The sequence below is a fragment of the Capsella rubella genome, unplaced genomic scaffold (assembly GCF_000375325.1).
Source record: "Capsella rubella cultivar Monte Gargano unplaced genomic scaffold, Caprub1_0 scaffold_1, whole genome shotgun sequence".
Lineage (NCBI taxonomy): Eukaryota > Viridiplantae > Streptophyta > Magnoliopsida > Brassicales > Brassicaceae > Capsella > Capsella rubella.
Window position 1 is genome coordinate 4,690,759 of NW_006238923.1, and position 22,273 is coordinate 4,713,031.

A 22,273-nucleotide genomic window follows, 5' to 3' on the forward strand; every position below is an offset into this window, starting at 1 on the left:
TTCCAAATTACTTGGAGAAAATTGCTAAAATTGAAAGTGTTTAATCAAAATAAAAGCTTCTTTTGTTCTTTTTTTGGAACTGTGAGATTTTGATTCAAACTCGTACTGACTCTACAGTTACGATATGTAAATTCGAAAGTGACTTGAGAAAAAATAGGTTTTGGAACTGGTCTTTTCACTAACATATCAATTTCATGATGCTTAGCATATTTTAGTTTTGTTCATGTACCTATATTTAGTCTTCGTATATGTTATTTTTTTGTTTGTTAATAAATCTGCACGAAAACCTATATGACAGATACGTTATGTTTCAAAATTAGTCAAGAAACTTATAACAAACCAAACTCTTGGTCCTAGTAATTATTGTTTAATTAGTTGTTTAATTAGAAGAATGCAGAAATAGTTAAAGTTAAAAAAGGATGGTAAATAAATTAAATATGAAAAATCAATCTATATAATAGTAACACAAAATTGATAGCAATCATTTTATCTAAAATTGGACATCTTGTTGTTATATACATATATATATAGTAAGGGATACCTTGACCCATAATGTCCCCTCAAGCTATAGTCCTCTTGCATAAAAGTCACAAAGCCCTCCACTTTGAGTTCCATGCTCAATTTTCTCATTTCTAAAGAGAGAGAGAGAGAAAAAAAAAAGAGAAAGGGAAATTAAGTGATAAACTTTTTTTTTGACAAAGCTCTCTTTATCTCCATCTTCGCTCTCTCAGGTCTTTATCCTTAGATAGTTTCTTCTCTCCTGTCTTCTTGTTAAACATGTATGTTCTCTCTCTCTCTCTCCTTGCTTCATTCTCTCTATATCTCTCTTATTATCTCTATCCAACTAAATAGGTATTCTAAAAAGTTTCTAATGTGAAAAAATTGCAGGAGGGCTGAAGATAATAACACTTTAGATCTCAATAACTTACCTAATGATCCTTGTAGAGACAGCTTCCCATTTTTTGAAGAAGGCTCATCTTCCTCTTCCTCTTCTGGTACACATTACTCTAGATTTTTCTATAATTTTCTAAGTAATCTCTTCACTTTTAGCCTTGGGTGATTTTCTTGTAATAATGGATACTAGCTAGAGTAAGTAAAAACAATAACAACTAATTAAGGTTTGGAAACCAAAAATGTTTTGTTCTTATAATCATTAGAAGTATAATTGGCTATATTAGTTAATCAGTAAAAATCTAATTACAGAATTCGATTTTATTATTGAGTAGGAGGTTTTAGGGAGAAGCAAACCAAAGATGGGAAAGAGTATGAATGTAGATTTTGTTCACTCAAGTTCTTCAAATCTCAAGCTCTCGGTGGCCATATGAACCGCCACCGTCAAGGCAAGATCCCATTCTTATCTAAAGAGTAAAAGTATATGTATGTGTTTGCATATATCTCTACTCATAAAATTTCCCATTTTATTGATTTGTGTTTGGATAATTAATTAGAAAGAGAGACTGAGTCACTAAACAAAGCTCGTGAACTTGTTCTTCGCAACGATAGCTTTCCTCCTCACCAAGGACCTTCATCGTTTAGGTACTTTAAGTTTCTCTTTTCTTGAACAAGTCTTAGCTCATTTTACATTTTACCTCACTAGAAACAGCGTTGTGTCACAGTTTGATTTGTTATATATAGTTATCATCAAGGAGATGTGCATATAGGAGACGTAATAACACCATTCAGACCAATGATGTATCCACCAAGACATTTCTCACTCTCCTCCTCCGCCCTACCGTCTCGGCAGCTGCAGCCACCATATCTTTATCCTCCTCCGCCACCATCTTCATCGTTTTCTCAACATAACACTAACGACTACTACCTAAGCAACAACACTACGCGTCAGCAAACCCTAACAAATAGTGTTTGCAGTGGTCGTGCACTAGCTGATTCGAGCTACACCTTCATGGGTGCACCATTGGCTAATGGTTCTAGAGTTGCTCCTTCACTTCATCTACCTCTACCTCTACCTCTACCTCCACATCATGGTCTATGATATATTAATATTAAATATGAAAACAAATGTAATTCCTTTTTTTCTAGTTTTTCCCTTTTCTAAATTTGGATTTTTATTGAATGTTAAACTCTCTCCATCAAGTGTTTAAATTTTTATCTATAGTTTTTGTTGGAATATTGAAAGAGACGTGACAAAGTAAATGAAAACGACAAAAAGTGCAATGCAAATTGGAGCGGGAGTGTTGTTTGGGGTTATGTAAGAAGATTGTATTTTGTATGAATGAGCAGCTTTTATCTATTTTCATTTTGTTTTTTTCCTTATCATCTACTCTTGTCTTGGAGCTGTTTTGTGAGACCACACCACATCGGGTGTTTTATCGTTATATATATATATATATATATATATTTCTTTCTGGAGGAACCAAAAAAAGAAACAGAACTGGAGTGACTAGCTAGAGAGAGAGAGAGAGAGAGAGAGAGGAGAGATGAAATAAGTTAGATTTGGAACTCATCTAGTTGAATTGTAACTAATATTCGTCCTCTGGTTAAGCAATTTTGTTCTTCTTCTATTCTCTTACAGTTGAATTATTTGTCTGCACGCTTAGCCAATTTATCGATAGACTACACGTATATATGTCTTCTGAAAATTATTTGAATTAATCATTTTTTCTTCTTTTGCTACTTTTTTCTCATTAGTAACGTTATTGGAACATCTCTCTAAATGAAATTTAGAATAATCGGTACTTATTTTACTTGTCGGTGACCAATAACATATTTTAGACTACTCGTAATTAGTTACGTTATTTTATTTTGCAACACTGCAATGACCAAACAGACTCGATGAAACCTCATCTCCGATGATAATGCTATTAACTCAATTTATCTACCACCTTCGGGATGAATAATTCATTGTCTTATATACTTCAATAGTGACATGTAGACAGATTTGTTTTTTTCCAAACATTACAGTATGTACATATATATACGGCTACTCTAGGGTACAGTTTGTATAAATTAACTTACATTGCAAAAATAAGAAAGTCTAGAAAATAAAAAGTAAAATTTTGTATCTTGTTAAAAACTCAGTCAAAAGTAGTGATCAATAAGAGATAGAGAGAGAACATATGATCTGAAGGTCAAGCATGTTTGTATGATAAAAGGAGAAAAAGAGCTATGTACACATGAAAAGAAGAAATATATCATGGATTTGTGAAAGAAGGGCTAAAACCCTAAATTTGTATTTACAGTCTTCCCAAAAGGCATCTATGTATGTATATGTATACTTTAGAATAAACATATAATGAGAAAGCGAAAGGAGAGAGATTGAGTGGATCAATATAGATATGTGTATGCGAATAAGTTAGGCTTATTAAAAAATTATTAGTTGGTCTGAGACATAGACACAACTGTGGAAGGACTCATTGATGCAGTTAAGTTTCTTTTGTTTCAGTCTGTCGATTACAAACCCGTTCCCTTAAATCAGCTTTTTACCCATTTCATAGCTTTGCTCCTCAATTTCAACTCTACCCTACTCCTATATACAAGTGTATTCACACATATATTGTGAACCACTCATAATGTCTCCTTTTTGAGAAAAAAACTATTTAAATTAACATGCATGTAAATGTGCATTTTTCTTCCTAAACCGAATCATCCATATCTAGCAAGGTTGTGCACTGTAATTTCTAGCAAGTTTCTTGTTGTAGATCATCTTTATATGCATACATGGTTGTAGATCTACATACGTACACATAAAGATATATTTTATATATATTTCTTTTCGAAGTAGTGACATAACATTAGATGATAGGTGGGCGTCTACATATATCTATATAGAGTACAAACTCAACTCATATTAAAACTCAGAATTACATGAAAAGATGACAAAAAAGGGAAAAAAAAACATGAGACTTGTATAATTAATTGAGAGGGAAATGGTAAGTTGGGGAAAACAAAATCAGAAGTGCTTCCAAATGGAAAGCAAAACTTTTATCTATTTATGCAAATTATACAAAAGTTAGAATACATAACATATATAGCTAGCTAGGGTTCAATTACCGATTGCAATATTAGAATACGGCTGCTGCATGCATCTTCTGTTCCTAAACAATGACACCGCCCATCTCTACTTTACACATTTCTATAAGCCTTTACTTTGCTTTTAACCTGTTATAGATATCATATAGGCTTGTTTATTTTAGGTATGTTTTCATTAAGTAATGCAACGCAGGTTCATTCATAGCTACATCGTTCCTAATATTTTAGGCTGCGTAGTTTTGGTTTACGATAATTAAGAGCGATCATAGATACGCGAAACTATTATTAGCAAATCTCTTTGTTTAAAAGAAAAAATATATATATTATATTAACTAACCAGAACCGGAAATTAAGGAGCGGTTTACAAAATTGAAATCAAATAAAATCCGGTTATGACCGGTACAGCCGACACAAATAAGTCATAGTTAGTTATCTAACCTTCGAAGTCGTTGAGAAGGTATTGACTTTTGTCTTAAAGTCCTCCGCTTTGGGAATCTGATTATGATGATGAACTCAAGGCGCTAAATCGGAACAGTTTCAGCTTTCTCAAGAAAGACTCATACTTTATTATTTCAGTCGTGAAGAATCTGTTCTTGAAATATCGAAAATTGCGAGGGTTTCTCTAGTTTCAGCTTATAAATCACCAAAGAGGCTTTTGGAAGAGAAGCTCATATCTTTCTTGGAGTCATGTAAAACCCAGAAACAGCTTCTTCAAATCCAGTCACAAACTGTAAGTCACGAGTTAGCACATAATGATTACGTCGGTCCGAGAATCGTTGCCGCTTGTTGCCGAATCACGAGGATTGGTTACGCACGCCAGGTGTTCGACGGAATCTCTCAACCGAATGTTTCTGTTTGGAACGCTATGTTCAATGGGTATGCGCAAAGAGATTTGTCCAAAGAAGTTTTGCTGTTGTACAAGAGAATGAGAAGCTTGGATGTGATGCCCAATTGCTTTACTCTCCCTGTAGTTTTAAAAGCTTGCGTGATGGTTAGGGATCTTAGACAGGGAGAGGAGTTACAGTGCTTTTCGATCAAAACAGGGTTTAGGTCGAATGCTTATTTAGGAACTAAGTTGATTGAGATGTACTCCTGTGCAGGTGTGATAGCATTGGCGAATAAGGTGTTTTGTGAGATGGTTGAGAAAAATGTGGTTACTTGGACTTTGATGATCAATGGATATCTTTTGAAGAAGGACTTAGTCTCTGCTCGACGCTTTTTTGATTTGTCGCCTGAGAGAGACATTGTGTTGTGGAACACTATGGTATCTGGTTACATTGAAATGGGGAATATAGTGGACGCTAGGAGTCTTTTTGATCAAATGCCCTGTAGGGATGTCATGTCGTGGAATACGATTTTAGAGGGTTATGCAAATATTGGAGATATGGAAGCATGTGGAAGGGTTTTTTATGAAATGCCAGAGAGAAATGTGTTCTCTTGGAACGGTTTGATCAAGGGTCTGGCTCAAAATGGGAGGGTTTCTGAAGTGTTGGATTATTTTAAGAGAATGGTAGATGAAGAGGATGTTGTCCCTAACGACGCAACATTGACTTTAGTACTGTCAGCTTGTGCAAAGTTAGGAGCTCTTGATTTCGGGAAATGGGTACATCAGCATGGAGAGAGTCTTGGGTATAATAAGGTAGATGTAAACGTTAAGAATGCTTTGATTGATATGTATGCAAAATGTGGAGCTATAGAGCTAGGTATGGAAGTCTTCAAAAGCATAAAGAGAAGAGATTTGATAAGCTGGAATACGATGATCAATGGTTTAGCTGCACATGGACATGGAACGGAGGCCTTAGATTTATTCCATGAGATGAAAAACTGCGGAATTAGACCTGACAAGGTCACATTCGTCGGTGTTTTATGTGCCTGTAAACACATGGGTTTGGTTGAAGATGGCTTGGCTTATTTCAATTCCATGATTACTGATTTCTCAGTCACGCCTCAGATTGAGCATTGTGGTTGTGTAGTGGATTTACTATCTCGGGCTGGATTTTTAACACAAGCTGTTGAGTTTATTAACAAGATGCCGGTAAAAGCTGATGCTGTTATATGGGCTACTCTACTTGGAGCTTCAAAGGTTTATAAGAAGGTGGACATTGGGGAACTTGCTCTTGTAGAGTTGATCAAGCTTGAACCAAGAAACCCAGCTAATTTTGTGATGCTCTCAAACATATATGGAGAACTAGGAAGATTTGACGATGTTGCAAGGCTAAAAGTTGCAATGAGAGACACAGGCTTTAAGAAAGAAGCAGGTGTAAGCTGGATTGAGACTGATGATGGTTTAGTGAAGTTTTATTCTTCGGGAGAAAAGCATCCTCGAACAGAGGAACTACAGATGATCTTGAGAGACCTGAAGAGCTTCAACATCCTTGTTGATGACGAAGACGAACTTCAAGAACAGTTTATATAATCTTATAGAAAGCGATTTTGTCCAGATTGGACTATTTAACCTAGTTTTCATATTAATATCCGAGGCTATCCTCTCCCGCATGCCATTGCATATACTGCAAAGTGCAAGAGAGTCTCAAGAATTGTCCTTGCAAGGTTGTGTACTTTTATAGGAACTTGAAAGACAATGTTGAGTGTTGGTGTCTCTTTGCTGTAACTCCGGATTCAAAAGCTTGGCAACAGAAAGCAGGTCATATAAAAAAGATCGTTTGTATAGTTAGTAATCCACATCAGAAAGCAACCCATTAGTAATCCACAAGGTCAGATATTTCAGAAGCATTTTAGCAGTCTCAGTCTTCCCTGCTCCACAAAATGTGCAAGCAGGTAACAACCAATGATGAATGGAAGATGAAAAAAATTCAACAACCTTGAAACCTGAATAGCAGCAGATACCTGTAAGCTTTCATCTGCAACTGCAAATGGATGGGGACTCAATTCTCCCAAGGCTGCTCAGCCTTTATATTGTGTCATTGTAAAGATCCGATAGTTGTTTAAAAGGGTTTACCGCAATCAAAATATATTTCCTGTGTACGTAGTAAGGAAAAGTAGACCAGGTTTTACACAACAAAGAGAAAAATAAGAAAAACATCTTGATTTCATCTATATAATAATATCTTGGATAGAAAACAAAAGGTCCACATAGAAAGTCTGCGAAAAGCTTGCGTTTAAAACACTAACAAACATGGAATCCATAGAAGATAACATGATAGAGTTTTTAGAGATTCTTTTAGCTGGAGGCTTTTGATATTTGATATGTCCATCATCCACGACGAAGTATTTTGATAAATAGTATTAAAAAAAAGTTGCATTTCTCTCTTTCCCATTTATTTGAAAGTATTGAAATTTTGCAATGTTTTCGAAGCCAAATCTCTGAAACTATTGTCTTGTTTTCCTTTTAACATCTCACAGGACAAAAGAAAACTAAAATTAGAGGAGCCAACAACGTATCGTTTATCTGAATCAATCTCAATGCATTAAGTTAGAGGGGGTGGATGATTCAAAGGAGTCTACTAAAACCCCGAGAAGCAATGAGCATTGTTGGGATAAGTTAGAGTAGCACGTACTTCTTTACCCTTCTTCTACTAAAAAAATGGTGATATTATTAGTAATGTGGCTAACTAATCTCAAAAGCTAGCTCAAGGGAAAATGATTGCTACATCACATATATATTACCCAAGGATTCACAATCCCAACCGATGTGGGATTGTATTCTAATCGATATCTGTATAATTATGATTGATAATCCAAACTTTGGATTCCAAAGTTTCTTGATGATAGGTCAACAAATGTTTTTTTCCCCTATAATTAAGGGAAGTGATATTAATTTCCTACGTAACTAACTGATCAACCATAAAAATGTTTTTCTTGTCTTTGCATCGTGCATATTGTAATGAAGAGTGAAACACCACCCAAAAAAGCTCTATATAAAAAAACTAGTTTGTATAAATTATGGTATAGATATATATATACTTCTACTAGTAGTAAGAAAGCCTTTAAATATTATAAGTCTTTGTTTTTCATTTTGGGCTAAACTCCAAGAACACTTTTAAATAATTATGATCAATCCAAAGTTTCTTAATGATAGATCAACAAATGTTTTTTTTTTTTCCTATAATTAAGGGAAGTGATATTAATTTCCAACGTAACTGATCAACCATTGAAATGGACGTTGTGGCTTTTTTTATGTACGAAAAGGCATATTAGGAGTGTTAGATACGTATGTATTAGTATATAATAATCCAACCATTTATTTCCATCATTAACGTTATAATGGAGTTTTCAAGCCACAAGCACAACTATAAATAATGACTTTGCGGTTGCAATATATCAAAAATATACGAAGCAAGACCAAATAAATAAACGACAGCAAAAAAAATGGATGAGAAAGACAATCCAAGAAACTTGAGGGAAGAAGAAGAAGAAACCAAAGATTTGATCTCTTCACTTTCTTGGGAGATAGATTACATTGGGAACAAGCTGTTCAAATACGAAGGACATTGGTACTACGAAGACATTCTCCAATCAATCCCCAATCTCAACACCGGGTTTAAGCCACAAGAAACCGATGTAATTGTCGCTTCTTTCCCCAAGTGTGGCACGACTTGGCTCAAGGCACTCACATTTGCACTAGTTCAACGATCAAAACACCCTTTGGGAGATCATCATCATCATCCTCTGCTATCTCATAATCCTCATGAGGTAATGCCTTATCTCGAGCTCGATCTGTATCTCAAAACCTCAAAACCGGACTTGACCAAGTTCTTATCATCATCATCATCTCCAAGATTGTTCTCAACTCACATGCCTTTGCATGTGCTTCAAGTACCCTTGAAAGAGTCTCCTTGCAAGATCGTGTACGTGTGCAGGAACTTGAAAGACGTGCTGGTGTCTCTTTGGCATTTCCTCAACGCCAACAAGGGAGTAGAATGGAATGATTTTAGCCAAAAGGAAAAGATCGTTCGAGTGGAGGATTACTCTTTCGAGGCTATGTTTGAGTCAGTCTGTAATGGGGTTACCCTATACGGCCCCTTTTGGGACCATGCCCTGAGCTATTGGCGAGGCAGCTTGGAAGATCCTAAGCATGTTCTTTTCCTGATGTACGAGGATCTGAAAGCGGAGCCTCGTACTCAGCTGAAGAGGCTAGCAGATTTCTTGGATTGTCCATTCACTAAGGAAGAGGAAGATAGCGGATCTGTAGACAAGATCTTGGAACTTTGCTCTCTAAGTAATCTAAGCAGTTTGGAGATCAACAAAACCGGAGCGTCGGGTGGAGTTGATTACAAGACTTATTTTCGTAAAGGAGAAGTAGGTAGCTGGAAGAGTTATGTGACTCCTGAAATGGAGAACAAGATCGATATGATCACCGAGGAGAAACTCAAAGGTTCCGGTCTGAATTTCTAGAATTATGTTTGGTTTGTGTATCTCTTAAATGCATTACTCAAGAATAAAAGTTATATTGTTATTCTTATATTGTTATTTTGATGTATGATTTAAAGTCTTTGTATTTTACTATTTTGAATGTAATCTGAAATTAATACTTTTAACGTGGTTCCATCTATTAACCTTTTTGTGTCAACCCTGTAATCTGCAACCATATCTAAATATGAAAACTATCCTTTTGCAAATATAAATTTTACAAAAAAAATTGTTGCACGGTTAAATTTATATTGAGGACTGATCAACTTCTAAGTTTAAAGCCTACCAATTCGGTGGTTTTGTATAATATAAGTTTATGGTTTAACAAAAGATCCGTTGTACTACGATGGTTAATTTCGTCTTCATTGCCGAATTTCCGGGTTCAAAGCCCGGCAACGGAATATTTTTTTCCCCAAATTTTATGGGTTCAATCGAATTCTAAATGTCATAAGCGAAAACATTATTTGTTTCCAATTTCGTAGTTATCCATTATTTGGTGTGCCTTTGGTGTTTTATGTTCCAATAAGCGAGTCCAATAGGTGTTGATTTGCCAATGCCGATTGCATTAGCTAGTGTAACATTGAATAAAACCAGGAAAAAAGAAACCATAACTAAACGCAAACTAACATAATAACCAGAACAGTATTTTCAGTGAAGAAACCCATTTGGCTAAAAAGCAAGAAACATTAAGAGAAAGCAAAAAAAGATGCTACAAATTCTCATGACTGAGCATGAAATCAGTGAAAAAACATAGGAACATTAAACCAAACTCTTTTTGGACAATCCAGAGTGTTTTTTTCCCTTTTCCCATTTTTATTTAGAAACGACTCAACACACACGAACTCTTCTCTGGCGTCAACTTAGGCTTTCGACATGTGAACGATAAGGTCCACCACACGAGAACTGTAACCCCACTCGTTGTCGTACCATGACACCAACTTGACAAACTTGTCGCTCAATGCAATCCCTGCCTTGGCATCGAATATGCTTGACCTAAACGCACAAACCAAAATGTTCAATGTTTTTTGCTCTTGCTATTTACAAGACCCCTGTGAAACTGTATCAATCTGTAGATAATCATTACCTGTTGTCACCGACAAAGTCGGTAGACACAACATCATCTTCAGTGTATCCCAAAATTCCCTTCATTTTGCCTTCAGATTCTTCCCTGAGAATATTTAACCAGAAACATAGTAAGTACTTGAATCAACTTATAAAATGTTGCTTAGAGTGAGTGTCAGTCAACGGTTCTTACTTGATGGCCTTCTTGATTTCGTCGTATGTTGCAGCTTTCTCAAGTCTAACGGTGAGATCAACAACTGAGACATCAACGGTTGGAACACGGAAAGACATTCCAGTCAATTTTCCATTGAGGGATGGCAACACTTTGCCAACAGCCTAACAACAACCACAATACAAATTAGATTCAGAACAACTTTTCAGTCAAAATTAACAAAAAAAAAAAAAAACTGTTTGTAAACACACACAAGAGCATAAGATGAAATTTACCTTGGCGGCACCAGTGCTGCTAGGAATAATGTTGAAGGAAGCAGCTCTTCCACCTCTCCAGTCCTTCATCGATGGACCATCAACAGTCTTCTGTGTAGCTAAATAACCAAACCAAACAGTTGTTATTGCGACAAAGTTACAGTAAAAGGCAATACATTTTCAAGATCCAACCAAATGGAAACAAAGTAATGTATACGTACCAGTGATAGAGTGGACAGTGGTCATGAGTCCCTCAACAATTCCAAACCTGTCATTGATAACCTACACAAACAAAATTGCAAATTTCAATACAGTGCGAGGCATAAATTAACTTAAGTCAGAACATATTTCATAATTTCACAGGTTAAAGGAGAAAAAGCAACCTTGGCAAGTGGAGCAAGGCAGTTAGTGGTGCAACTAGCGTTGGAAACAATGTCAAGATCAGACTTGTACTCATGCTCGTTGACACCAACAACAAACATGGGAGCATCTTTGCTTGGGGCAGAGATGACAACCTTCTTGGCACCACCCTGAGTAAAAATGAACAATATGATGATATAAGATCTCATAAACAAGTGCTCAAATAATTTATAATATGGTGAACAAAATCCAAAGTCAAACCTTCAAGTGAGCAGCAGCCTTGTCCTTGTCAGTGAAGACACCAGTAGACTCAACAACAAAGTCAGCTCCAGCCTCACCCCATGGGATCTCCTCAGGGTTCCTTCAAAAGTAAAACATCAGCAATAGGAATTTCACAAGTTTCAATACTAAAACAGACACACACACACAGGATATAAAAATCGACAATGATTATGTACCTGATGCCGAAAACAGTGACTGGCTTCTCACCAAAGAGAAGAGTCTTGTCATCCTTGATCTTAAGTTCATGGTGCTTCCACTGACCGTGAACACTGTCATACTTAAACATGTATGTCTGCAACCAAATTCGATACCACAAACATAATCAATTAGAAACGCTTATCGATACATAATTAATCCTCGAACTTATCGAACTAAGTCACACATGAACATGCATAGACGAGGTATGGATCAAACCGGAGTCAGATCTATGTATACTACTTGAAAATTTAATTGATTCGATATTCCAGTTCAAATAAATCTGAAACGACTTGGCGTCATATCCAGATCAAAACGATACTAAACCAATCCAGATCGAACCAGTAGCGAAGGGAAACGAAAAACGAACCATGTACTCGGTGGTGATGAACGGATCGTTAACAGCGACGAGTTCAACATCATCCCTCTGAAGAACAACTCTAGCAACCAAACGACCGATTCTTCCGAAACCTTCATCACGGAAAGATCAAAAACTCAGAATCAACAGATCCAATTCAGAGAAGCATACGAAACACGATTAAGGTAACACTCACCGTTGATTCCGATCTTAATCTTCTTGTCAGCTACAAAAAAACAAAAGGAAAAAATCAAAATCACGATCAGATTCAAAAAAAAGAGCATCAACGACGAAAACAATAAATCGAAGAAAGAAACGGAGATGATCATCAAGGAGCGAAGAGCTCACCCATTGCAGAAATTGAGATCGAGAGAGGTGTACAGATGAGAAATGTGAAAATAGTGAGTGAGGGGTTTGGGTTTGGTGAGGCTTTAGGGTTATTTAAAAGAGAAGATGAACGTGATGATGATGAGCAAATATTTTATGATCGAGTGGCTCAGATTATTTCTTGGGAAAGATTAGATTCAGTATTTATTATTACAAGATCGCACTTTACTTTTTCATTTTTTTACCATTATTGCCACTGTTTTTTACCCACAGTTTATAGTAGGATTAACTAATTAAGAACCGATTAGAGGAAACTAATGGCGCTTGCACTTCACGTGCCGGTTTGTGGGAATATTCGAGGTTTATACTCAGATCCTATGGGCTGATCTGAAAATATTCTTTCCCATAGCCAATGAACATATGCCACGTAGGATGTTGTTATGGTTGAATTAAACCCCTTTTTGGTTTATTCCATAATCTTTGTGTAGTAACCAATTTTAACTTCAACCATTGTTTCAGAATAACCAAGGTGAAAAACAGTACTAGAGTGTATTTGTAATTTTGTATTCATCATATATGAAGCTTCTTGTAGATGTCTTAATCAGAATAATTTTTGCTTACTCGATCAAAATATTTATAAATTGATAAAACATATATGGTGTTGTTATATATTAATCCAATCGTGACTTCATACCAAGACACACATAGATGCTCCACTTTGAGAGCTTTGGTAGGTCAGATGAATGTGACAGCAAAAAAAAAAAACATCACACCTTATGTAATAGGTAAAACCTAATAGTTTATAGGTATGACTCTTGGCTTTGCCAAAAGTCTCCTTCTTCTCCTCCTCTTATTTTTTATTTCATTTTTTGTATTCATTCTCTTTTTCATGTGTGTTAGGTGAATGCATATAGAAGTAGAACTACTTATTTTGGCATTCCGTATTCATATGGATATTTATTTCTAATAATTAACTAAAATCCATCATACATTGAAGACTTGAAGTTGTGATCTCCTTTTTATAACTCATGATCATATCCAAGAGACCAACAGTTCTAATCGACCCGTCAAGTGTGTCAAGCTACTGTCTTCAACTGATATGTAGAATGATTCAAAAACAACTTTTTTTTTTTTGAATGATTCAACAATATTCTAAGTAATCGTGAAGGGAAAAGAACCAAAATATATCATTATCAAAGTACATGATAAGAATTTCGATTCTTAGAGAAAGAAAGTAATTATTGTGATGCATGCAATGCAAACCCTCTTGACAAAAATACTTATTGATGCCAACTTTAACGAATGGAATCTTCTTATCCATGGAGATATGCTTATAACCAATTTTAGTCCACTTACGTGATGGTTTTAGATTTTGATAAGTTGGTTTATTTATACACACACAACAAAAATCAATAAAAACTCTTTTATTTCTATGTTTGTGGTGTTTATGCTGTCTTGATTCTCGATTAACTCAAATCATTCTAGGATTTTCTCAGTAGTAAAACCTCAGAATTTTTCTGTCTTTGCAGATTCACAAGGTCGGCACACTCGTTCCTTACAAGAACAACGAATGCAACGAGGAGTAACCGACACAGTGACACCATATTCTCGCTCTTGTCTGAATGACATGTGAATCCTTTATTGATCACTTCTCTTCTCCTATGTTCTGTTCTTACAAACGTAAGAGACCAAAGAAACTATTTTGAGGTTTTATTGGTCTGTACTGTGAATGCAAATTGGTGTCATACATGTTTGAGCAAATACTTTCTTTGTTCTTCTCTAAGGAGAAAAGAAAGAAATGTACAAAGGGACTGAGCTTATATTCACAGGGGACTGTTTTCTGATTAGATAAGCTGTTGATGAATTTGAAGAAGAAGTTTTGCGATCCCCATGCTCTCACCTCACTCCTCGGTACACAGCACCAGGTTGAAGATCATCCATGTTTTCTATGTTCCTAAAACCATCAACTTGCAGGCATGTCCATCCCCGTCGGGCCAGAAAATCGCGGTAATCTTCTTCTGTGTAGAAGATTTTCTCTTCTGAATGGACTGGTAACTGGTTGGATTCGTCATAATGGCAAACCCTAATGGCTAGTCCTGCAAGATGGGTTTTGAATATTGAGGATTCAGTAAACTCTGTATTTGGGGTCAAACAATCCAAACGATATTTAGTTTGATCTTACCATCATCGAGATGGAGTAGATAGTTCCCTAAAGGCATCTCTCGGTCAAGAGAACGAACAATCTGATCTTCATCTTCTAACCAAAAAGCCCTCCGAGTTCTTAACCCAAAAGCAGATCTGATTGCCTCTTTGATTGCTTCACAGCTACCATCAATACCGATTCTTCTTGTATAGTCCCCAAATTTCACTGTTATGACCCTCCCACCAAAAGGCTGACCATGACCGTCACCACCTGGTCATAAATATTAAAAAGCTCCAATCAGTTATAAGAGAGAGCCAAAATCAATCAAGCAGGGAACATAGGCTGTGAAGCAACCACAAAATGAAAGTGATTTTGGTTCTCAATAATTAGAAAACATTGATTCATAGACACACCATGCATATAACACAAAGTTACAAAAAAATATCTTTGAGGCTCAAGTTATCTAAGCTTTTCTGAGACTTGCCGTTTCCAGGAGTCTCTCTCCAATTCCAAGGAGTAACTCCATTTGCAGCAACAGCATCCACTGTAGTGATTGCAAGAGGATGGCCATCATGATCAAGACGCCTTTCAAGGTTTAAGGCTGGCCTGCCATTAGCTGGACCATAAATATAAACACTTATCAAAACACACACATCCTCTAAGAAACTTAACTAAACCTTCTAACAGAGGGACTGTCTGAACTCCACAGCAGTCATGTTCACCACTTTGTTTCAACTACAGAGATATCACATTACAGCTAACTTTCCCCTCGCAAATGAAACTCTTTGTTTCCAGTACCAAATGCTCACGTAGCAAGTTAACACCTCTACTATTGCTCACTCAAGGAGTAAATTTACAACGACTTAAAGACAAGCTACAAGAGGCAATCGACGAACAAATATTGACTCCTCATATATAGATAGCAACGTATAATAAACACACAAAAGTGATATAGATCAGTACCTTCAACGGATCCAAAAGAAATGCTGGTATCATCAAATCCTACAATGAAAAGTAAAAGTCACTTACCACTTAAGCAAAAGAAACTAAAAGCACAAAATCCACAAAACCAGATTCATTACCAAAACTATCATCTCCTTAAAACATTAATGCACAACCCATTAAGAAACCTACTTTAAAACTGTAGTTCAACTAGTATCTCTTCTCAGCCTAACCTACAGATACGAAATTCCCAAATTGTAACAAAAAGATATCTCATCAACACAAACACTAAATCACAGTTAAATTTCCTCAAACCAAATCAAGAAACCTGCAAATTCATGGCCAAAGTTTATACCTTTATCACTAAATTGCATAAAGGAATCAACTTTAGCAGTTGTAGGTGGTGGTGTACTAGGGCTCTTGTTATACTGGGTGGTGGTCACTTTCTTGCTCCTCTCTCTAAGAATATCTTCAATCTCCTTGTAATACGACATCTTAGCCGATCCATTGCCTCTATCATGATACTTGGCTTTCTTAAACTCTTTCAATAGATTCCTCCACTTATCAGTACACATAGTCGGAGATCGATCAAACCCTTTCTCTCTCATCTTAGCCGAAATCTGTTCCCAAAGATGTTTATTCGATTTCGATGTATTGAACAAACCATCCATACCTCTACGGAACATGATTAAGCTACGAGTCTCGTCTTGAACCCATGTCTCTGCTCGTTTCTTCGGAGCTTTCACTTCGTGATCCTCACTACTGCTATCTCCAAGGAGAATCTGTTGAGGCTGAGATTGGTTGAGATGGTGATTGTGATTGTGGTGGTGGTGGTGGTGGTGGTGGTGAGGCTGTAGATCTACTACTGCTTCATTGGGAGTGGTGACATCGATCATCATGTCGCGTGTAGCGGCGGTTGAAGAATTGGGATTGTCGTCTTTGTAGAAATCAGTAGGACGAGACTTGTCCGAAATGAACATTGCTGCGTCTCCGGAGAGACAATAGGATATGATGTTCCTTTGTTCCCACCACCGCCAACAACACAGCCCCCGAGCACAATATGAAATGTGGGGAGCCAAAGAGGCTTTTACTTTTATTTTAGTTTTTAGGTTTTTGTTTTAGTCTAAAGATTTGGTTTCCAGTTTTGGATAAGATAAATTACAAATGTTTGGGTTCCCTGTGATATAAAATGGTATTGATAAAAAAAACAATTATAATAAGCTCAAAATTAACTTTAAATTATATAAAAAATTATTCAAAAATGATAACAAGATATAATTATACAAAATTAACGAATCATTTTTTACCTTATAATAATTAGTAAATAATAAATTGATGTTTTACCGAAAAAATTGTTCGAATATTAATAAATTATTCTGTGAACTCGTCATATTCATAATTTAAAATCCGTATTTAATAAAATTTTAAATTTATGAACAAATTTGCTAGAAATTCTTATTCTACCTACAATTTTTGGAAATGGCACTACTCTTTTCGATAGAGAGTCCAAGCAAGAAAATGAGATTTGACTACATCGTTAGGACCCTTATGTTCTATGACCGAAGGAGCACCACTCGACATTACGAGAGTCTTCCTCTTAGTCCAATACTCTCCAGTCCATCAGTCACTAGAAGAACCAAAACATTGACAAATAAAGTTTCACATAAAATGTATCTTGATGCATCAAAGTTTCTCATCTTGGTATTTGGTGTAACTTGCTTCCTCATCAAAGGAGTATGAAACGAAACAATGACGAAACTCTAAACCGGAATTAAAATCATCGTTGATCAAACCAAAAAACCGGAAAACCAAAGGAAAATAATGAACCGGTTTTATTACAGACATCATCAAACTGTGTCGTATAATAGAGTTACGGTCGGCGATAAAGTTTGGATTTTTAAACGCATTTTGAAGTATAATAAATTTAATAATACAAGTGAGAGGACCTGGCTGGCCAGACCGAACACATTATAAGAAAACAATATTAAAATAAGGGAATAAAAATAAAATAAAATAAAATAAAAAGAATTGAGAAAAAAAAAAAAAAAAGATTGATCAGGCATCGGAGAGAAGAGAGAATGATAGATAACTGGATCACGAGAAGACACAAATCACAAAGAAGAAGAAAGAAAACAAAAATTAAGAAGAAGAATTAACAATTCGTATTGAGCCAAATCCTAAAGCTCGATTCTTTTATTTTTATATCTGGGAAAGTCAATAAACCAACAACGACAACGAAGAGAGGTTTTGGAAGAACTTGAATGTGATTTTTCTTTATTTTTTTTGGGTAAGTTTGTTGTTCTCTTATTCATCGTTATATCTCTTGTTGACCTTTTAATTGTTGCAATCGGTGAATTTTGTTGGTTTTTTTCTTCCCCCATAAATTCGTAATCTTGTTTCTGATCTCTGGTTGTAAATGTATGTTTTTAAAATTTGATTTTGGGTTTTTAGATTGCGATTGTTTCAGGATTAGAATCGAAAGTTTAGATTTTTAATGTTTTGGGGAGTGACGATTTTTATATTTCCTGTGTTTGGAGAGTGAGTAAAGAAGAATGAACAAAATATGGTTTTTTCCTGTAATAAATTTAGGGATTTTTCTCCTTTTCAGCTTCTTGATTGTGTTTATAGTATACTATTTGGATATCTTGAGTTTTACTGGATTGTGATTTTTATTTCAGATGAATCTGTTCTTCTAGGGGATTGTTTGTTTTGGGGAATGATCAGAGAAGAATCTGAGTATTGTAAACTATGTGGAAACAGATTATAAGTAAGCTTCCTAAGAAGTCTTCTTCTAAGAACCATTCTTCATCTACTCCCAGTGCTTCTACTTCCAAAACTAGTGATAATGGCGCTGGGAAATCGGGTAATTCTCACGCCAAGAACGCTCCTGCTGTTAAACCTGCTGCTGCTGATTCGGGGTTTAAAGACGGGAATTTGAAAGGAAACGGGACTGGTTTCTCGCCGTATGAAGCTTTGCCTAGTTTTAAAGATGTTCCAAATGCAGAGAAGCAGAACTTGTGTTTGAGAAAACTCAACTTGTGCTGTCTAGTGTTTGATTTCTCGGATCCAACTAAGAATGTGAAGGAAAAGGAGATCAAGCGGCAGACATTGCTTGATCTTGTGGATTATGTTGCTTCTCCGGGTGGGAAGTTTAGCGAAATGGCTATCCAAGAAGTGGTTAAAATGGTTTCTGTTAACATTTTCAGAACCTTGAATCCTCAACCGCGAGAGAATAAGGTTATTGATGCCTTAGATTTGGAGGAAGAGGAGCCTTCTATGGATCCTGCTTGGCCTCACTTGCAACTTGTCTATGAGATCCTCCTGAGGCTTATTGCTTCACCTGAGACAGATACAAAGCTGGCTAAGAAATACATCGACCAATCTTTTGTCTCACGGTTACTGGATTTATTTGATTCCGAGGATCCTAGAGAAAGAGACTGTCTTAAAACCGTTCTACATCGCATCTATGGTAAATTCATGGTTCATCGTCCTTTCATAAGGAAATCCATTAACAACATTTTCTATCGGTTTGTTTTCGAGACTGAGAAACACAATGGGATTGCTGAGTTTCTAGAGATTTTGGGAAGTATCATCAATGGATTTGCTCTGCCGCTTAAAGAAGAGCATAAAGTGTTTCTTGTTCGAGCTTTGGTACCTCTCCACAAACCGAAATGCTTACAAATGTATCATCAGCAATTGTCTTATTGTATCACACAGTTTGTGGAAAAAGATTGCAAACTTGCTGATACAGTTATAAGGGGATTACTGAAGTCTTGGCCTGTCACTAATAGTTCCAAAGAAGTCATGTTTCTAAACGAGCTAGAGGAAGTATTAGAAGCAACTCAGCCACCTGAATTCCAACGGTGTATGGTTCCATTGTTTCGCCAAGTTGCTCGGTGTTTGAACAGTCTGCACTTTCAGGTAATTTTCTTTATAATGTTTCATATATTTCCGGATTGCATTTACAGTTTTCTAATTCCGAGAAAGTAGAATGATGAGAACAGTTTCATCATAAGATTGAATTGTGTGATATTTGATAGCGTAGTAGCTTTGTGACTATTTCTGTTAGGCACAGATCAATTAGTACCTGCGTGCTCATTGTCAATGTTGTAATGAGAGCTCAAGTCTTTATACAAGAAAGAACAAAAAGGTTGAGTCTTTTTTGATTTTTTTTGCAGGTTGCAGAAAGAGCTTTGTTTCTATGGAATAACGATCATATCGAGAATCTAATAATGCAGAACCGTAAAGTTATTCTTCCTATCATTTTCCCTGCATTGGAAAGAAACACTCAGAAGCATTGGAACCAAGCTGTTCATAGCTTAACGCTGAACGTGCAGAAGATATTTAATGACATTGATGCAGAGTTGTTTAAGGATTGTCTTGGCAAGTTTAGAGAAGATGAATCAAAAGAAGCTGAAATTGGGGCAAAACGTGAAGCCACATGGAAACGGTTGGAAGAAATTGGGAACCAAAAGCAAAAGAGTTCGTTGTAAGATGTTTTAGTTGTAGAGAGAGAGGTTTTTGTTCTGTATTTTTCTCGTTTTTATTACATTGGAATATTTGTTTTGTTTTTTTTTGTTTTTTTCTCTCCGGACAACTTAGTGAGAAAAGGTTTCAGATTCGTCTTCTTTGAAGAGACTGCGAAGATGTAAGATCTTTTTTCTTTGTTTGTTAAAGCTTGCTAATGGGTTCTCGATCACAACATTGTCCAATCTATTTATTCTCGAGACCACTTTGATTCATAACATATAAAACGTAGTCACTACCGATATAGCAAAACTATGTAACAGTAATGTTGAAGACAAATGTGAATTAAATATGGTCTTAAACTTAGTCTTAAGAAATGCACCAGTTCCAAATACAACAAAGAGAGTAATTAAGCAAGGTTTTAGATATGAGATATTAAACTCTGGAAATAAGGAACAACTCTATAACAAGAAAGATGATCGTACATTAGGGAGTAAGATTTTGTTTGTGGATCATACTTCACCAAACCATTACCAAAACGATGTCTCAGTAGGATCTCCTTGTTCTTCAATATCGCCGCCGGTGTGCATGGCCGAATCACATTCATGCGGGTCCAAGCAAAACAAACCCTTCCAGATACGGACCATGAAGAACAAGATCGAAGATCTATAGTATAAATCTTAATCCATGTCTCTTCTGATGATAATTGCAAGCTCCAAATCTCTTGCATCATAGTACGGCGCTTTCTCTTGGACATGCACAGACGATTATCCAAAATGCAAAGGTCGATATGGTCTGGATGTGAGCGAGAAACCGGATTCTTAGGCAACAATCGAAAAGTTTCACTTTCAAGATCAAAAACTATAACTTTGGTTTCGCCATTGTATCGTTCTGTGAGCCAATACACTAATCCGTTTGTGGACACTGGCGATTGATCGTTAAATATCCGGTACCTTGGAGTGCAAGTCAAGTATCTCCAAACATTTGCCCTAAAACTGAAAACCTCACACTTGGTAAATCCTTCGTTTAAACTCATAGCGTCAGAATTGTATATATCGGAATTATATAACCACACCAATTTATAACCACTCAGCATGGCCTTTGCAAACGCTAGTAAAGGGATTGGCTTAACGTCTGTGATAGTTTCCCGAGTGTATGTTGCCTTTTGCATTAATATCTGAAACCTAGCTTCAGGAATTTGGCGGAACCAACTAGTTGTCGGGTTAACTACGTATATATAGGCTTCCCTGTCCGCGTATATACAAACAAGACCATTGCAGCTTTCAGAAATTTTGATTAAATGTCGTCGAGGGATGTTGAGAAGATTGAAGACTCGAACAGGATTTGATTCCAAGCAAAGTGTCTTAAACACGTTATATTGTTCATTTGTGGAGGCAAATAGGAATTTCGGATGATCATGTTTGGATTGTTCAACGAGCCTTAAGTGTTTCTCCGCGAAACATCGAGACTCAATAGTTGATTTCCATTGTTTTGAAACGACTTTGAATCGAATGTTTGATTTGACCGGAAGCCTCAAGAGGATCTCCTCAAGGACGTCGTATGGTAGTACGCATACTCCTTGATCGTGATTAACTCTCTTGTCTTTCTCCATTCTTGACTTCTTGTTATGATAATCAATGAAGAGAATGCCTTCTCATCTTTATATATATATTTCATTAAGAACCCAAATAGAGAATAATATCTAAATATATTAATAAATACAGAAAATTATTAGTAAACTAAAATTTTAGTTAGATTTTATAAAACACATGTCAAATAGAATTAGAGTTTGGTATTCCCAATATTGTATCCACATCATATATTTTTACTGTTATTTTTCAACAATTTAGATAGAATGAGATAACTAAAATATATTAATTGTTAAATCTAGTTATAATATATAAAAAAATTCTATATTTTCAAAGCATATATAAATGAATGACCATTTGGGCCCAGATATTAAAGCTAAATCTCACCTAGAGCCCAGTCCAGACAGTTTTCTTACACCAGCCCCTATAAATTAAAAAAAAATAAAATATATATGACAATTTCTGGAAATTTTAACCATTTCTGGAAATTTTAACACAAACAATTTTAAGACCTTGAATGTTTTACCAGACATTGTAAAAAAATTTTGGCTTTAGTTTTTGGAAAAGAAACCTCATTTGTACCAACTCAAGTGGTTTCTCTAAAACCAAATTTGGAAGATTTTAACCATTGATCAGTTTGCCAATTAGAAAAAACAATTGAGTGACAATGTGAAAACCATCATCTTATTTGAGTTTTCACTTTTCCTAAACAGTTTATTGACATGATAATATTATTTCACCCATTTATATTGTTTGTTTAGT

At 35.8% G+C, this 22,273-nt stretch overlaps 7 protein-coding genes across 8 annotated transcripts; 4 read left to right on the plus strand and 3 right to left on the minus strand.

Annotated features, from left to right (window-relative positions):
• Nucleotides 1–672: 672 nt before the first annotated feature.
• On the plus strand, nucleotides 673–1,993 carry LOC17898575 (zinc finger protein JAGGED-like). Its single transcript, XM_023790188.1, has 5 exons — nucleotides 673–779; nucleotides 889–995; nucleotides 1,227–1,340; nucleotides 1,449–1,536; nucleotides 1,636–1,993. Coding segments are annotated over exons 1-5 (669 nt in total). The 5' UTR covers nucleotides 673–777.
• Nucleotides 1,994–4,476: 2,483 nt separating this feature from the next.
• Nucleotides 4,477–6,660, plus strand: LOC17898106 (pentatricopeptide repeat-containing protein At3g29230). The gene is made up of 2 exons (XM_023789621.1): nucleotides 4,477–4,866; nucleotides 5,091–6,660. Exons 1-2 carry the CDS (start codon nucleotides 4,743–4,745, stop codon nucleotides 6,404–6,406), a joined length of 1,440 nt encoding a protein of 479 aa, XP_023645389.1. The 5' UTR covers nucleotides 4,477–4,742; the 3' UTR covers nucleotides 6,407–6,660.
• Nucleotides 6,661–8,312: 1,652 nt separating this feature from the next.
• Nucleotides 8,313–9,414, plus strand: LOC17900898 (cytosolic sulfotransferase 9). Its single transcript, XM_006306345.2, has one exon. It carries the CDS (start codon nucleotides 8,320–8,322, stop codon nucleotides 9,343–9,345), a length of 1,026 nt encoding a protein of 341 aa, XP_006306407.1. The 5' UTR covers nucleotides 8,313–8,319; the 3' UTR covers nucleotides 9,346–9,414.
• A 544-nt stretch (nucleotides 9,415–9,958) lies between these two features.
• Nucleotides 9,959–12,477, minus strand: LOC17899687 (glyceraldehyde-3-phosphate dehydrogenase GAPC2, cytosolic). Its single transcript, XM_006305225.2, has 11 exons — nucleotides 12,392–12,477; nucleotides 12,240–12,269; nucleotides 12,056–12,156; nucleotides 11,667–11,782; nucleotides 11,470–11,569; nucleotides 11,232–11,378; nucleotides 11,070–11,130; nucleotides 10,870–10,967; nucleotides 10,616–10,758; nucleotides 10,445–10,528; nucleotides 9,959–10,353 (listed from the first exon to the last, which is right to left on the minus strand). Exons 1-11 carry the CDS (start codon nucleotides 12,393–12,395, stop codon nucleotides 10,221–10,223), a joined length of 1,017 nt encoding a protein of 338 aa, XP_006305287.1. The 5' UTR covers nucleotides 12,396–12,477; the 3' UTR covers nucleotides 9,959–10,220.
• Nucleotides 12,478–13,989: 1,512 nt separating this feature from the next.
• On the minus strand, nucleotides 13,990–16,551 carry LOC17899474 (trihelix transcription factor GT-1). 2 transcript variants are annotated; one of them, XM_006307625.2, is made up of 5 exons: nucleotides 15,811–16,551; nucleotides 15,477–15,515; nucleotides 14,998–15,129; nucleotides 14,553–14,783; nucleotides 13,990–14,466 (listed from the first exon to the last, which is right to left on the minus strand). In XM_006307625.2, the coding sequence occupies exons 1-5, from the start codon at nucleotides 16,433–16,435 to the stop codon at nucleotides 14,267–14,269; spliced, it is 1,227 nt and encodes a 408-aa protein (XP_006307687.1). In that variant the 5' UTR covers nucleotides 16,436–16,551; the 3' UTR covers nucleotides 13,990–14,266. The 2 variants fall into 2 exon arrangements, with proteins under 2 accessions (XP_006307687.1, XP_023645390.1); XM_023789622.1 differs by lacking the exon at nucleotides 14,998–15,129.
• Nucleotides 16,552–17,480: 929 nt separating this feature from the next.
• Nucleotides 17,481–20,154, plus strand: LOC17897009 (serine/threonine protein phosphatase 2A 57 kDa regulatory subunit B' theta isoform). The gene is made up of 3 exons (XM_006307263.2): nucleotides 17,481–17,742; nucleotides 18,134–19,376; nucleotides 19,634–20,154. The coding sequence occupies exons 2-3, from the start codon at nucleotides 18,204–18,206 to the stop codon at nucleotides 19,946–19,948; spliced, it is 1,488 nt and encodes a 495-aa protein (XP_006307325.1). The 5' UTR covers nucleotides 17,481–17,742; nucleotides 18,134–18,203; the 3' UTR covers nucleotides 19,949–20,154.
• Nucleotides 20,155–20,343: 189 nt separating this feature from the next.
• On the minus strand, nucleotides 20,344–21,534 carry LOC17899654 (putative F-box protein At1g12855). The gene has a single exon (XM_006306296.1). It carries the CDS (start codon nucleotides 21,532–21,534, stop codon nucleotides 20,344–20,346), a length of 1,191 nt encoding a protein of 396 aa, XP_006306358.1.
• Nucleotides 21,535–22,273: the final 739 nt, after the last annotated feature.